General features: G+C 40.0%; 2 protein-coding genes across 3 annotated transcripts; one reads left to right on the forward strand and one right to left on the reverse strand.

The window, feature by feature from the left end:
• The first annotated feature begins 64 nt into the window (after positions 1-64).
• Positions 65-4,069, forward strand: LOC111977873 (ribonuclease P protein subunit p30). The gene is made up of 11 exons (XM_024007632.2): positions 65-196; positions 519-574; positions 664-720; positions 839-904; positions 1,481-1,549; positions 1,641-1,730; positions 2,745-2,861; positions 2,958-2,987; positions 3,113-3,150; positions 3,267-3,346; positions 3,573-4,069. The coding sequence occupies exons 1-11, from the start codon at positions 115-117 to the stop codon at positions 3,683-3,685; spliced, it is 798 nt and encodes a 265-aa protein (XP_023863400.1). The 5' UTR covers positions 65-114; the 3' UTR covers positions 3,686-4,069.
• Positions 3,871-10,875, reverse strand: LOC111977872 (ankyrin repeat domain-containing protein 1). Of its 2 annotated transcripts, none has more exons than XM_024007630.2 (9): positions 10,725-10,875; positions 7,691-7,840; positions 7,285-7,413; positions 6,530-6,637; positions 6,323-6,421; positions 6,049-6,147; positions 5,552-5,650; positions 5,047-5,145; positions 3,871-4,715 (listed from the first exon to the last, which is right to left on the reverse strand). In XM_024007630.2, the coding sequence occupies exons 1-9, from the start codon at positions 10,746-10,748 to the stop codon at positions 4,596-4,598; spliced, it is 927 nt and encodes a 308-aa protein (XP_023863398.1). In that variant the 5' UTR covers positions 10,749-10,875; the 3' UTR covers positions 3,871-4,595. The 2 variants fall into 2 exon arrangements, with proteins under 2 accessions (XP_023863398.1, XP_023863399.1); XM_024007631.2 differs by lacking the exon at positions 10,725-10,875 and adding an exon at positions 8,339-8,395.
• Positions 10,876-15,435: the final 4,560 nt, after the last annotated feature.

Consider the following 15,435-nt stretch of genomic DNA (forward strand, 5'->3'; position numbering starts at 1 on the left):
ACAGCATGCTGCAGCCAACAACCAGATGCGGAAATACAAAAAACTACATATCCCATAAGGCATTTCGATTAACTCAATGTAGACACGCGAGTTTAAAATTGTACACATGGAAACATGGCTGTGTTTATGGATTTGAATATTAGTTACACAACCGATAAAAAACGACTTCAGAATGTTATTGCAACAGCAGCGCACCGTAACTATGTTTGATCTTTTTCACATTTGCAAAACTGTTTAACTAGCACAAACCTTTATGCATAAAGCCATGGCTACCTGGCTAACGTTATGTTAGCTAGCTAGCAGCTCACCGTAACTAGCTATGTTTTATCTTGTTCCCATTTGCAAAACTGTTAAGCTAACACTAACTTCAGATTCGCTGATTCGTCTTTGCTAACGTCTACGCGCTAGTTCATCGCTTGAGGCAACCCTCAATATGTCGTCGTACGATGGACCAGACCTAGCTGAAAGATGTCTTGATTGATTTGCTAATCAAGTACTGTAATGTTTTCATGTTTCAGTTGGATACTCCACAGTTGCCATCAATTATGTGGTTGATTTGCAACAAAATAAACAGGTAGGCTCGGTGTTCCCTGTTTTATAACTCACCAAGTCAAGAGAGCTGTCCTCAATTTGTTAATAACATTTGTTTGCTTATGTTTACAGGGAATTGGCAAACCAAAATGTGTCTCAGAGCTGTATGATACATTCCCCATAGTGCAGGTAGTGTGGAGTAATAGTAATGTTGATATATAAGGTAATACTTTTTCATGATGATAGCTATCACATTTCTCCATGCATTGGGATAATAACTAAATATATTTGCTCTTTTTTTGCACAGGGTAAATCCAGAACAATCAAGGTTTTAAACCGACTGACAGTTGTGGCCTCAGACCCATCACACTTTGTGAGTCCAATATACACTGTACAAAACATTAGGAACACCTTTTGTACTATTGAGTTGACCTCTTTTGCCCATAGAACAGCCTCAATTCGTCAGAGCATGAACTCTACACAAGGTGTCGAAAGCGTTCCACAGGGATGCTGGCCAGTGCTTCCCACAGTTGTGTCAAATTGGCTGGATTTGGGTGGTGGACCATTCTTGATACACACGGGAAACTGTTGTGTGAAACCCAGAATCATTTCAATTCTTGACACTCAAACCGGTGCGTCTGACACCTACTACCATACCCCATTGAAAGGCACTTAAATCTTTTCTTGCCCATACACCCTCTGAATGGCACACACACAATCCATGTCTTAAAAATCATTTTTTGACCTGTTTCCTTCCCTTCATCTACACTGATTGAAGTGGATTTAACAGGTGACATCAATAAGGGATCATATCTTTCAGCTGGTCAGTCTGTCATGGAATGAGCAAGTGTTTCTAAGGTTTTGTACACTGTGTGCAGTAGAAGTTTAAACATTTGCTGACAGTATTCATATTTGAATGATTTTTCAAATAACATCTGTCCCTTCCCAGAGACCAACTGCAGAGTACAAAGCCTATGACTTAGTGGCTGTCTATCCTAAAACAGAGAAGTTGTTTCATGTAAGTACATTTTTCAGCATCATTATCCACTACTGACAATGTATGTTAGGATGACCYTCTGCTCATTTTGGTGTTCTACTTGTTTCAATAGGCAGCTTGCATGACATTCGATGTTGACATCATCTGTGTMGCAGTGACAGAAAAACAACCCTTCTTTTTCAAAAGATCTCCAGTAAATGGGGTAAGTATGTATACAGTGCCTTGCAAAAGTATTCACACCCCTTGGTTTTCTTCACATTTTATTTTTACAGTGGGATTAAAATTGATGTTTTTTCTTTTTTTGTCAACAATCTACACACAAAGTACTGTCAGTGGAATTTTTTGGGGGGATAAATTCATAACTACAATATAGTCGTTGCGTCAGTATTCATCACCTTTGTTTAGGCTAGCCTAAATTAGTTCAGGAATAAAAATGTGGCTTAAAAAAAATCACATTAAGTTACATGGACTCTGTGTGAAATAATAGGGGTTGACATGATTTTTGAATGACTAACCCTTCCTCTGTCCCCCAATAAATACATCAGTCAAGTATTGAATTTCAAGCACAGATTCAATTACAAAGACCAGGAAGCTTTTCAAAAGCCTCATGAAGAAGGGCACTAAGGTTATATTGCAAAGGAATACACTTTTTGGCCTGAAAGCGAGGCCTTCCGTTTGTGGCAAATCCAACACATCACTGAGTAACTGCCTCATTTTCAACCATGGTGGTGGCTACATCATGGTATGGGTATGCATGACATTGGCAACTATTGGGGAGTTTTTCCAGGATAAAAAGAAACGGGGTGGCGTTAAGGACATGCAAAATCCTAGAGGAAAACCTGGTTGTCTGCTTTACACCAGAGACTGGGAGAATTATGAAAATAATAATGGACAAATATTGCAGTCCAGGTGTGAAAAGTTCTTATAGACTTACCCAGGAAGACAGCTGTAATCGATGCCAAAAGTGTTTCTAACATGTATGCAACAACTATATTTTAGTTATATCATATACTAAATATACATTTTCTTCCACTTTGACATTAGAGTATTTTATGTATCCAAGGGGTCTGAATACTTTTGCAAGGCACTTGTCAGTATTTGAATTAACAACTTATTTGGTGACYCACTTACGTCTTGTTTCTTTTGGTTGGAGTAGATACCTTTTTTTTTTTAAATATATATATATAGTAGAAGTGATGTAATTTATTCTTGTCAGGCAATTGAAAGAGGTGTGTTCTTTGAAATAAGTTACGCACCTGCAATCCGAGACTCCACCATGAGAAGATACACCATCGCAAATTCCATCAGTCTCGTGGAGATGTGCAAAGGAAAGGTAAACAAATACACCCATCGCGGTTCATTGTTCACCTGTTAATCCACCTGCCATTTTCAAACGGTGCGTGTAACCGCAATGTTTTCTTTCAAATAGAATGTAATTGTGACGAGTGGGGCAGAAAAGGTAAGATAGAAATTAGATATTGTCTTACCCTCTTAGATGACAATCATATGAACCTTGAGCATGTTAACATCATCCTGAAATGAACCTTACTAATGTAAATGTGTTTTGTGTCCCTCCTTGTTCAGCCCCTTGAGTTGAGAGGACCCTACGACATTGGCAACTTGTATCCTTACATTACCTTCTACAGTACTTGATGTAGGCTACTAGAATAGAGTGCAGACTTATGCAGGTGTGATGAGGCCAACCTGTGTCAGTGCTGTTGTCCTGAATGAAGCCCAGAGGCCTACTTTTTGGCCTGTCCGAAGGCGATGGAAAATCTGCAATCTCCACCAACTGTCGCTCAGTCCACTTACATGGAGGTGAATAGGCTGCTGTTTATTGGTCGATCAATTGAATATGTTGTCAAATCACAAATGTTATCTTCACTTGGGCAACTCACTGTCCCATTTAACCATCTATGGAATGTTCTTTTTGTAATTTATCATGTAACACTGTCATTAAACTATATTTATTACATGTTTATCAGTCTCAAAGCAGAATTTGTGGCACAGGAAAACCAATTAATGTACTGTGTTGTCATTACAGAAACAAGAAAGACTGCCTTGRGTATTGTACACACTATGAAGAAAGACCAGCCATTGACTGAGAGACAGGAGGATGTTCCAGCATCAAAGAGGGCTAAGATTGAGACTGCATAGTAGAAAGTAAAATGCTTTTGGATGAATAGAGAATGTGTTTATGTAAATGCCCTTTTATGAATATCCTTATTTGTGTTAATGTGACTGTTTTCTAATGGTCAGTGGTTATATAGTATGTCATGGATCAGCAACTATGATGATGCTTGTTCGTTTTAGACAAAATAATCAAATTCAGATAGCAAAGGCAGTGCTGTCTATTTAATACATTTACAGGTAAACATGTAAATACAAAAACATACTTCAGGAAGTGTATTAATATACTACACAAGCATTTTCAAATCCTGTATTCTCACTGACTACCACAAAACCAGGTTGAAGCCACAGGCTTGCTTTCTGCGGAACAGTATTGTTTTTTCTTTTTACATTAAAGACAAATGAAGAATGTATCAATTCAAAGTCATTTATTTCTAAAATGTGAATGTATACTATAGTCATGCTGATGTCATAAGGCAAGTCACATTTTCCAAACGTTGAACTTTCTCTTTCCCCCCATAGTTCATTTGTCAACCTTGAGCATTTCAGACTTCCAATAAGCTGCCTATAAAGAAACAAACATCCTTGGGAGCAAATGCAGTTATCTCAAAGTTCCAGACCAAACATCTGCTAGTTCACAAAAATTGACTCCGGTCCTTGAAGTCAGCCTAGCGTAAATTAAACCAAAGATGATCTATTGACAAGATAGTCGCATGACCTCTCTAACAATGGAGAGGGCTTATCTCACGCAGACAGATTGTGGGCTGAGTAAATCCTCTCCCTTCGCCTCTTCATCTATGATGAAACCTTGGAGGCTGTATGTCTTTAATCAACAGATAAATAATCACTTTGACAACTACTCTGCACAAAGGAACTGGGCTATCTTTCRCTGTTATCTACTCATTCTGAGTGAGTTGCGACCTGTATAAAATGCAATTTAACTGAACAGGACTCTACTTGACTTGACTGGAGTTTTTACATCATCCTTGAAGTTGCTGAGAATCGATTTAGCCCCACTCTGCCACTCCAGAGTGCTTTCTAATGGTGACTTTCCCACCTGTGTTGGAGAAAAACAAAGATGTATTCATTATCTCAATAGTAGTTAGTGGTATGTTACAGCAATAACTTTTGACTGATGTTTTCTTGTGATTTGATATTGGATGTATTTCTTCTGATCTCAGATTAAATCTTACTCATCACCACAAGATGGCACTGTGTTCATGGATAAATCCTGTCACCTTTTGCTATCACTAGTATGATTCTCTGAATACATGTAAGTAAGCCTTAAAGCAAATTTTTCATTGTATTTTTCAAACAAAATACCACATTCTATACTACATTATAGATTGAAGTTACAAGTTTGCTGTCAATGTTAGTAAAGTACTTACACAATTCTTGAGTTTTGGATTGGCTCCATGAAGCAGGAGTAGTTGGATGATTTTGAATCTGTTCAGTCTCACTGCATCGTGCATGGGAGTATCTCCTTCCTGTGTAAAAAAATAAACAAAACCATAGTTAAAGACCCATTACATTGGTGTTTCATACTTAGTTAAGCAATAAAGCCCGGGGAGGTGTGGTATATTGCCGATATATCACAGCTAAGGGATGTTCTTATGCACAACACAGAGTGCCTGGATACAGCCCTTACCCGTGGTATATTGGCAATATACCACAAACCCCCAAGGTGCCTTATTGTTATTATAAACTGGTTACCAATGTAATTAGAACAGTACACATATTTTTGTGTCMTACCCATGGTATACGGTCGACTATACCACGGCTGTCAGCCAATCAGCATTCATGGCTTGAACCACYMAKTTTATAATTCTGATTAGATTCTAAGGTATATATATCGGAGTAAATGAATTCCCACACTGAATGAGAATAGCTCACCCTGTCTTTGGCATTGACGTCAGCTCCACAGTGCACTAGTTGTTCAGCACATTCATAGTGACCGGTTCTCACTGCAACATGAAGGGGAGTGCTGCGGAGCTAATGAAYGAACAAAGAAACATTTACAAATGTAAGATCTTCATTTGAACACCCTGTTGCAGGRTAACTTTCCTGCAATCCAGGAAATGTCAAACTTGTAGTGTGTTTAAGGTTTAAAGGCTTCTGAAGTTTCTATTTTCCACTTTGACATTTCAGACTTCATTTTCTCTTCCGGAAAATGTATCAACCCCTACAAAAATGTAAATGAATTATAATCCACATTATTTTCCAGCTGTAACAAACTGKCTCAAATTAAGATCTGTAAGGATAAATCACATTGAACCTAATCTCAGTTCCAGGTTTGTCATGAGAGATTATATTGGCCCTGATGCATTTAGTCATATTTGTGCGTGTTCTGACCCACAGTGGCATGTTAGCTTTGTGTTCTGTAGTCTTACCTTATCCCTGGCAGAGAAGCTGCCGTCTTGGTTGAGCAGCAGTTGTAACACAGACATGCTTCCTCCTCGGCAGGCAGAGTGGACAGCAGTAGCATCCAGCTAATGAAGGCAACCAATGGGATTATACATTATAGAAAAATTCACCTTGTTTTTCTCTGTTCCTTTCTCATCAACACCAACTGATTTTACAGTAAAGGATCAAAGACTGCAATATATTGCCCAGAGCTTGCCACCYGTGGACCTGCAGTTATTTTTAGCTTTTCCATTAAAGTACCTTGTCTTTGTACTCAATTGAAGCTCCAGCCTCCAGTAGCCTCTTCACAACATCCACGTGTCCCTGCATGCAAGCTCTGTGCAGGCCTGTGCGTCTGAACTGTAAAGGAAGGAGGATATTGCATTACAACACACTACACACGATGACACAGCTGAGCTGAGGTGCATTGGCAAACTTCAGCTTRGTCGGTGTTGTCTAAACACTCACATTGTCACAAGCGTTGATATCTCCCGATTTTTCCAGATACCTCTCGATCAATGGCAGTTTGTTCTCCTCGCAGGCCTTGAAGAAATCTTCCTCATTCACATAATAAGGCTGCAAGGAGAGAYGGTGATTCAGCTGAATGTAGCCAGGGGCAGACTGTCAGAAATGCCAGATGGGCTAGTCCATTTTTAGCCCAGTGGGCCTGTCTAACTTGTTGGGGGGGGGTTTTGCGCAAAATTATAATTATTTCACTAATAATGGGTGCCTCAAGGAAAAAATGGGCCAGTGTGTTTGAAATGCCAGGGCCAATTTCTGGTCCCTGTCCACCCCTGAACGTAGCAGTTACTTAGTAGTTATCAGTCTTCTTATGAAGGGTCAAATCTTATTAATTGCCTCTATTCTTAAATCTCAAATTAGATTCTTTATCAATTCAATTCAAGGGGCTTTATTGGCATGGGAAACATATTTTRACATTGCCAAAGCAAGTGAAGTAGATAATATACAGAAGTGAAATAAACAATAAAAATGAACAGCAAACATTACACTGACAGAAGTTCCAAAATAATAAAGACATTACAAATGTTATATTATATATATACATTGTTGCAACAATCAATATATATTAACAGTAAACATTACTGTCTTCACTGTTTCAAAACAATAAAGACATTACAAATGTAATATTATGCATATATACAGTGTTGTAATGATGTGCAAATGGTTAACGTCATCCTACTCAGCTACTAGGCCTGTCTTACCACAGTCTCTGGTGGGGGTGGTGGCTTGCAAACTTGTACTCTTCTCGCTCTCTTTCTTGACTTCCTCAGTTGCAGAATATTCTGGAGGTCATCAATTGTCTCTAACCTCAGATGTCCAGATTTGTCTACCTGCAGAATCAAACATTTAAAGTAGAGAGATGTTATACATCTTGCCCTCCTATGAAGTTGCTTCGCAATTGAGGATTTAATACTTGGTACCATGATCTTTATGATTACTCTTTTTGTGCCAAAACCAATGTAGCTAATTCACAGGGTTGCCCAACCAAGATTCAAACCGCAACCTTATGTCTGTCAATTCAACACATAAACATACCTCATTAGGGCTGAACCTCTTAACAAGGTCGCTGGCATTGCACTAAGGCTGCTACGATAGTATTCGACTTACATTTAAATTCAAGGGGACATCCGTGTTAGCCAGGCTGTCCTTGTGAGATCGCAGGTCATCTTGTTTCTCCTGGTTAACTGATGTCTCGTATTCTCCCTCTGAATACTCCTCTTCTCCAGGCTCGTTGCCCTCGCATTTTTTGGCGGTAACCTTGAATAGAAAACACTGTATTAGGAATATGTGAGCAACTGAGACAATCCTGTGTCCTGTGACCCCATGCCCATTGGCATCTGTGATAGAGGGAGTGAGTAGAATACATCCAACAGCAGRTGTAAGAAGGCTTTTCACAGAGAATTTCAGTCTTCATGTGATTATCGTTCTCAAACTGTTACTGTAGAAGTTAATATTCCTCTCAGAGTTGTTGAGGTTGCAGCTCAGCGTCATGAACACAGTCCAACATCCGAAATCCTAATTGCAGACTCTAACCCTAAATTCTTTGCTACTGTGGTCATTCTGTGGATCACTATAAAAATCCAGTGGAACGAAAGCCGATAGCTTTCGAAAAATTGTCAGAGGAATTGTTACATACCACTCCACTGTTGGAGCTAGGAACACAAGCATTTCGCTACACCTGCAATAACATCTGCTAAATATGTGTATGTGACGAATAAAATTTGATTTGATTTGAAAAAGACATAAAAGACCCACTCTTTGAATACCCATCAGCTCAAATCCCCAGTCAATGGTCAGTGTCAACTGTCTGTGTTCTACGTTTGCAGGCCTCAGTTCAACGTCTTATATGTGTTTGATGCCGGCAAGCAATGAGATCATGTTCTAACCCGGGTGTCTCGCCTGGCTCCGCCACAGGGCAAGGGTTCCTGTCACGGCCCCGCTGGCACGTTTGGGAGAAGGAAGGGGTGAGTTGAGAAAGCCATGGGACTGAGTCGGATGCCTTTGGCTGCCATCGCCTCTGTCAGTCAGTACCAGGAATGGAAGTGAAACCTGAATTGCGTAACCAACTCTATGACTACATGTCGCCATGCACGGTGACCAAAGGCTCCAGTCATGTAATGGCCTTCAACTCCCCCCTCTTACAGTTCCCATCAACAGCTGGCCCCGGGCCCAGTAGCATCTGCCACATAGAACATACTGTAACTACAACCCTCAGCTACGACACAGACAGGACAGGAAGGGATGACTTAGTAGGCTTACAGCATCCAAACATCTATTTATACAAATCAATGACTTGTGTTCTGTGTTCTACTACCCCATGACATATTATGTACAGACTGATATGAGTAGTTGTTTGTTTCTCAGTGGGYCTACTGACTGACGGACGGACGGTCTGCATTTTCTGTGTCGTTTTTATCTTATTGGATTTCTGTACCATTGCATTACTTACACTGGTCAATAAAATGATTACTACCTGAAACTCACAGGAGGTTGGTGGCACCTTAATTGGGGACAATGGGCTTGTGGTAATGACTGGAGCGGAATAGACGGAATGGTWTCAAATAGATGATTTCCATGTGGTTGATACCATTCCATTTGCTCAGTTCCGGYCATTATTATGAGCCGTTCTCCCCTCAGCAGCCTCCTGCCCTGAAACAATTTTTAATGGAGCCTGTGATAAATCAAATCAAATGTTATTTGTCACATGCTCCGAATACAACGAATACAACCTTACCGTGAAATGCTTACTTACAAGCCCTTAACCAACAATGCAGATTTAAGAAAATAGAGTTAAGAAAATATTTACTAAATAAACTAAAGGCATAAAAATATATAARTAACACAATAAAATAACAATAACGAAGCTATATACAGGAGGTACCTGAGTCAATGTGCGGGGGTACAGGTTAGTCGAGGTCATTTGTTCATCTTTCTACTGAGTCACATGGACGTGTTTAACAGCTGTCGTATTTTTACAAGCACACACTAATCTGTAGAGCTCAAAATGAACAAGTGAAACATAGCTCATTTTTAATGGTTACACCGGACTAATCCAGCCTGTCACAATTACCTTATTCCCATGTCCAATTGATAAATAGCACCATAAATGTTATCTTTAGCAATGTGGGTGGCGCAGTATTCGGGCATGTCTCAATTCTACTAAGAATATGTCTCGGTGACACAGAACATTAAGATGTAACCATTACATCTACATGTAAAATGTGTCTCTCGCCCTGACATAGAAGAGACTACTTTATTAGGACTTTGACGATGTCTGTAAAGACCTGCATGCCTCTTAAAGATCCTATTCATTCTAAAGGACAAACAGCACTTCAGYCTCTTTTTTAAAAATAGTTGCGATACCTGCTCCCAAAGATACTCTCAGTTTTCTTTCTTAAAACTTTGTGCAGTACGCCTAATAGTTATTTCACTTTTCACTGAAGTGAGATTCCATGATTGGGAACATTTTAGAATCTCCACCTGTTCTTGTTTTGTATCTAAGTGCCTGTTTGATTCACATCGATTGGAACTTGAATAGTCTATCCTGTTGATGTAATACCATGAACTGCACGTGTTTACAGCGCAGTGGGCGGACATGGTTGCATCTCAATTGCTCTCTGATCAAGTGATCATTAACCCTACCACACATCACAATGAAAACTTTAAACATGTAACACAAACCAATTGGATTACTATTATAATAATAACTTCACAAATATTTGCGCAGTATTTGTAGTATAATTAAACACGTGCTGATGAAAATAAAACTAGCCTGGTGAAACCAGCCTGATCTCGGAGTTCACCATTCAATTTGACCAGGCTAGAAAAGAAAAAAAAAAGACCCACAAACACTGAAAGGCAAATATAAWAAACATCCAAAAGCTTAAAGATCAACATTCAAGTAGTGCCATGGATATTATCAGTATCCATATTTGATTACAGTTGGTAAACAGTAGATATTATAATCCATGTTTGTACCAAACCCCTCACAGCTACTGTTAAGAACCTTTACAGCAATGCTGGTTGATTTGACAGGCTGTAAAGCAACATTTTGTCATTGTATCATCAACCAACATTGCACATCATTATTGTCAAAGTTGTTTGATTAAGTTGTTTGATTATATGAATACAGTATATTTACATTTTCTGCAGTGGCAGGATCCATGGCCTCAAGTTGTCCCTGCAAGGGTCTCTCTCTACCTGCTGGTATAGTTTCTCAGTTCAGCCCTGTATTGACAGGTGAGGGGGATATGATCTCTTGTGCTGTCAGCTCAAAATCTTACTCCTGTGGGGAGGTTGGCCCTCTTGAAAACATTGCTTTACAGCCTGTCTGCTACATCCAGCCAATCACATCCCTCCCTCATCACTTACCTCTAACGCTGGAACGACCGTGAGATACGTCACTCCTGCTTACCTCCATCCTCATTTGGCAAGTTATGTTTTTTTTTGCATTTCTCATCTTTAATCTCCACTTAGTGTTTTTGTTAATTTTCTTTAATTTTATAAACTTTTTTAATACAGTGTCATACTTTCTTTTGTTACAGCAAAAAGTCACTCCTTGAAAATGTTTACCTGATGGTAGTTGAAGATGTAAACCGGGCAGGAGTGAGCTATCAACATAAATGGGTGACAGGACATCGACGTACATAAGGACTGAGATACAGTTTCAGAACAACATACAAGTGAACAAGATATTTTCATGTTGTCAAGTTGTAAAAGTGTTGTCATGAGCCACGGCATGAGTGGAATAACAAGCAAGCAGAACAGAAACAAAACCCTTGACCCGAAAGCTTAATTATTTTTTTTAAATACAAAAGAAATAAACAAATATTCAACCTATTTATGCAGGTTAGTTTGTTAGGTCTYGTGCTCGGAGACTGCAGCAAATAGAGTTTCTAGTTTAAAAAAGTTAGCAATTTTATGAATTATTTAATGAATTATTTTAAAGGTTTGGTTGTTTTTAAATCAATAAAGACTGTGCTCTGTCTTCCAGTTTAAACACGTACAGCATAGTGGTAATGGGATTTAGGATGACAGGGCTGGTTCCCCAGACTCAGATGAAGCCTGGACTAAAAAGCAATTTAAATATAAAATCTCCATTGAAAAAGGTTTTAGTCCAGAAGTAGGTTTTCAGACATGAAAAGTCTGACATTGTCCAATAAATATTACTTTATCATGAGGTAATGTTCTTTAAACTCTAGCTGAAGTGGCAATCCTATCTCTGGCATGGTTGGCATACTTTTTGGATAGGGAATGTTGAATAGGACAATAAAACTATAAATAATATGGCAGACATAAAAAGACCACCAGCACAGGGATCAGGGGTGAACTTCTACCTCCTTGCACATCTTTCCTCCCCTCAGAGTGTCACGTGGATTCTTGTAAAACTAAATCTGTAATGCAACACGGCTGAAGGGCCAGTCTCTTTGCATATCAATACCTCTCATTCCTTGACCCTTTAATCAGGGTGTCAAACTCAAATACCCAGTGGGACAAAAATGTAAACCTGAACAAGTCGCGGGCCAACATTGAACAAATGAACCTTTAATATGGACCCAAACAAGTTTTGCTTTAACATTGAATATGGAACAAGCATCGCTTATTACCATACAATATATAATTTAATAGTGGAGACATGCAAAATCGAATTTCAAATGAAAAAACACATCAATGGCATTCATTTATTAAATAAATAAAATTTAAATAAAATCGTATGGCTCTTTTCTATTTGCAGCCTTCTGATTTAAATACCAAATAAACTTTTTCCAGATGCGTCGCAGCTCTCATCCACAGCGAGGGAGAACGCAACGAAATATTTCCCTTTTCCATCAGCTGGTCATACAGATTGGTGGCAAGATCACATGTGCGATCAGCTACTTGTTCCTGCTCAGGCTCACGTTTGAAAATGCTTGCTTTTTCTCTGGGCATACGAGGTCACAAACTTTCATCATGCACTTTTTCACCGAACTCTCCCTCATTAAAGGCCGGGCTGATTTTGCGATCTCTGCTGCCACTATATAACTAGCCTTTACACAGCCTCACTTTGTGATGTGGCTTTTTTGAACATATTCTGTTGGGAAACCAAACTTCTTTTCATCTCCTCTACTTTCTGGCTCCTTTGAGTCATGTCCATGTCCTTGTATTTGTCATGGTGTTTCGTTTCATAGTGTCGTCTAATGTTGTACTCCTTACTTACAGCCACGTTGACTCCACAACAAGACAAACAGGTTTGTCTTTTACATATGTTAAACAGATATCTGCCTCCCACTTGTCCAGAAAGCTCCTGTTTTCTGCCTTTCTTTTCGCCATTTTTGGGAAGGGATAGCGCGCTGACAGTTGTAGCGTCTATGTTGCTATGACTACTGTCACAGAGGAGAGGGCGTTTCTGGGTCCTGTCCTGATTGGCGCGCGAAAACAACAGCAGAGCATTATGGGATTCGTAGTATTAGCGGTGAATGCGCTGTATAATACCGGCGGGCCAGCTCTAGTAGAATTTGTATTGTCTCGCGGCCAAATATAATTACCCCACGGGCCAAATTTGGCCCGCGGGCCAGAGTTTGACACCCTGCTTTAACTGGTTATACCATCTGCTCTGTGYCTTTAAGAGAGGGCCAGGTATGTCAGATCACCCACCACCCACCTTGACATAAAACAGAGTTTGTTCCGGGCTATCTTCATCAAATTTCAGGGACTGTTGAAGAAGTAGGATTGATTGCACATAGAATTCAAACAATGCTTGAGGAAAGCATTGAGATTCACCTAGAGGTTTCAGTTTTGTTTAATCTGAGGCACAGCACACATTTTAAATTACTCTGGAGTCTGGACATGTGAATGTGGTTTGATGATGCCATGGAGTTGTGTTGTATGTTGTGTGTAACTTAAGAAATGCATGTTGTTTTAATGGCGCCGGAGAGGATGGCTGCCGTTTTATTGGCTCTTAACCAACCATGCTATTTTGTTAGTTTTTTCGCATTGTTTGTAAATTGTTTTGTACATAATGTTGCTGCTACCGTCTCGTATGACCGAAAAGAGCTTTTGGACATCAGAACAGCGATTATTCACCTTAAATTGGACAAATAATTTAATGAGAGGKATGTACTCCAGACACCCAAACAGGCTCTCATCCCGGTCATTTGCAGGAGAAAGAGACGGAAGAGGTATCGCGGAAGGAGATTGGGGTGCCTTGTTGAGGATCCACCAACAAGTGGCTAATCTGCCTTTGCCATCGGTCCTATTGGCCAACGTACAATCGCTGGATAATAAATTGGACAAACTAAAAGCACGTATATCTCACCAATGGGACATTAAAAACTATAATATCTTATGTTTCACCAAGTCGTGGCTGAACGACGACATGAATAACATTCAGCTGGCGGGTTATACACTGTATCGGCAGGATAGAACAGCAGCCTCTGGTAAGACAAGGGGTGACGGTCTATGTATATTTGTAAACAACAGCTGKTGCACGATATCTAAGGAAGTCTCGAGGTTTTGTTCGCCTGAGGTAGAGTATCTCATGATAAACTGTAGACCACACTATCTACCTAGAGAGTTTATCTGTATTTTTTGTAGCTGTCTACATACCACCACAGACCGATGCTGGCACTAAGACCACACTCAATGAGCTGTATWCCACCATAAGCAAATAGGAAAACGCTCATTCAGAGGCGGCGCTCCTAGTGGCCGGGGACTTTAATGCAGGGAAACTTAAATCAATTTGACCTAATTTCTATCAGCATGTTAAATGTGCAACCAGAAGGAAAAAAACTGTAGACCACCTTTACTCTATACACAGTGACACGAACCTACCAGACGAGCTAAATAACTTCTATGCTCGCTTCGAGGCAAGTAACACTGAAACATGCTTGAGAGCATCAGCTGTTCCGGACAACTGTATGATCACGCTCWCCGCTACCGATGTGAGTAAGACCTTTAAACAGGTCAACATTCACAAGGCCGCAGGACCAGACGGATTACCAGGATGTGTACYCCGAGCATGCGCTGACCAACTGGAAAGTGTCTKCACTGACATTTTCAACCTCTCCYTGTCTGAGTCTGTAATACCAACATGTTTCAAGCAGACCACCATAGTCCCTGTGCCCAAGAACACTAAGGTAACCTGCCTCTTAAGATGACGCCGAAGAGGATGACATGACCGTTTTACATGTCCGTAACCAATTGTGCTATTTTGTTTGCGTTGTTTGTAACTTATTTTAAAATGTATGTTGTGTTGCTGCTACCGTCTCTTATGACTGAAAATAACTTCTGGACATCAGAACTGGGATTACTCACCACGCACTGGAAGAAGCTTTTTCCTTTAACGACTCCGACGAGAAAGATATACTGCTCTCCCGGGAACAGGCCCAGATCCCCGTCATTTGCGTGAAGAAAAGACAGAGTAAAAGAGGACACAGATCGGGCTGCCTTTGAGAATCCGTAGGTGAGCAAGTAAACTCCCATTGCMATCAATTCTACTTGCTAACATGCAATCATTGGAAAATAAAATTGATGACCTACGATTACGATTATCCTACCAACGGGACATTAAGAACTGTAATATCTTATGTTTCACGAGTCGTGGCTGAACGACGACACAGATAATATAGAGCTGGAGGGATTTTCAATGCACAGGCAGAACAGAGAAGCTACGTCTGGTAAGACGAGGGGTGGGGGTGTGTGTCTTTTTGTCAATAACAGCTGGTGCGCAATGTGATATTAGACATCGCGCACCAGCTGTTAGGTAGAGTACCTTATGATAAGCTGTAGACCACACAATCTACCCAGAGAGTTCTCATCTATATTATTGGTAGCCGTCTATTTACCACCACATACCGATGCTGGCACTACGACCG

The sequence above is a fragment of the Salvelinus sp. IW2-2015 genome, linkage group LG18 (assembly GCF_002910315.2).
Source record: "Salvelinus sp. IW2-2015 linkage group LG18, ASM291031v2, whole genome shotgun sequence".
NCBI lineage: Eukaryota > Metazoa > Chordata > Actinopteri > Salmoniformes > Salmonidae > Salvelinus > Salvelinus sp. IW2-2015.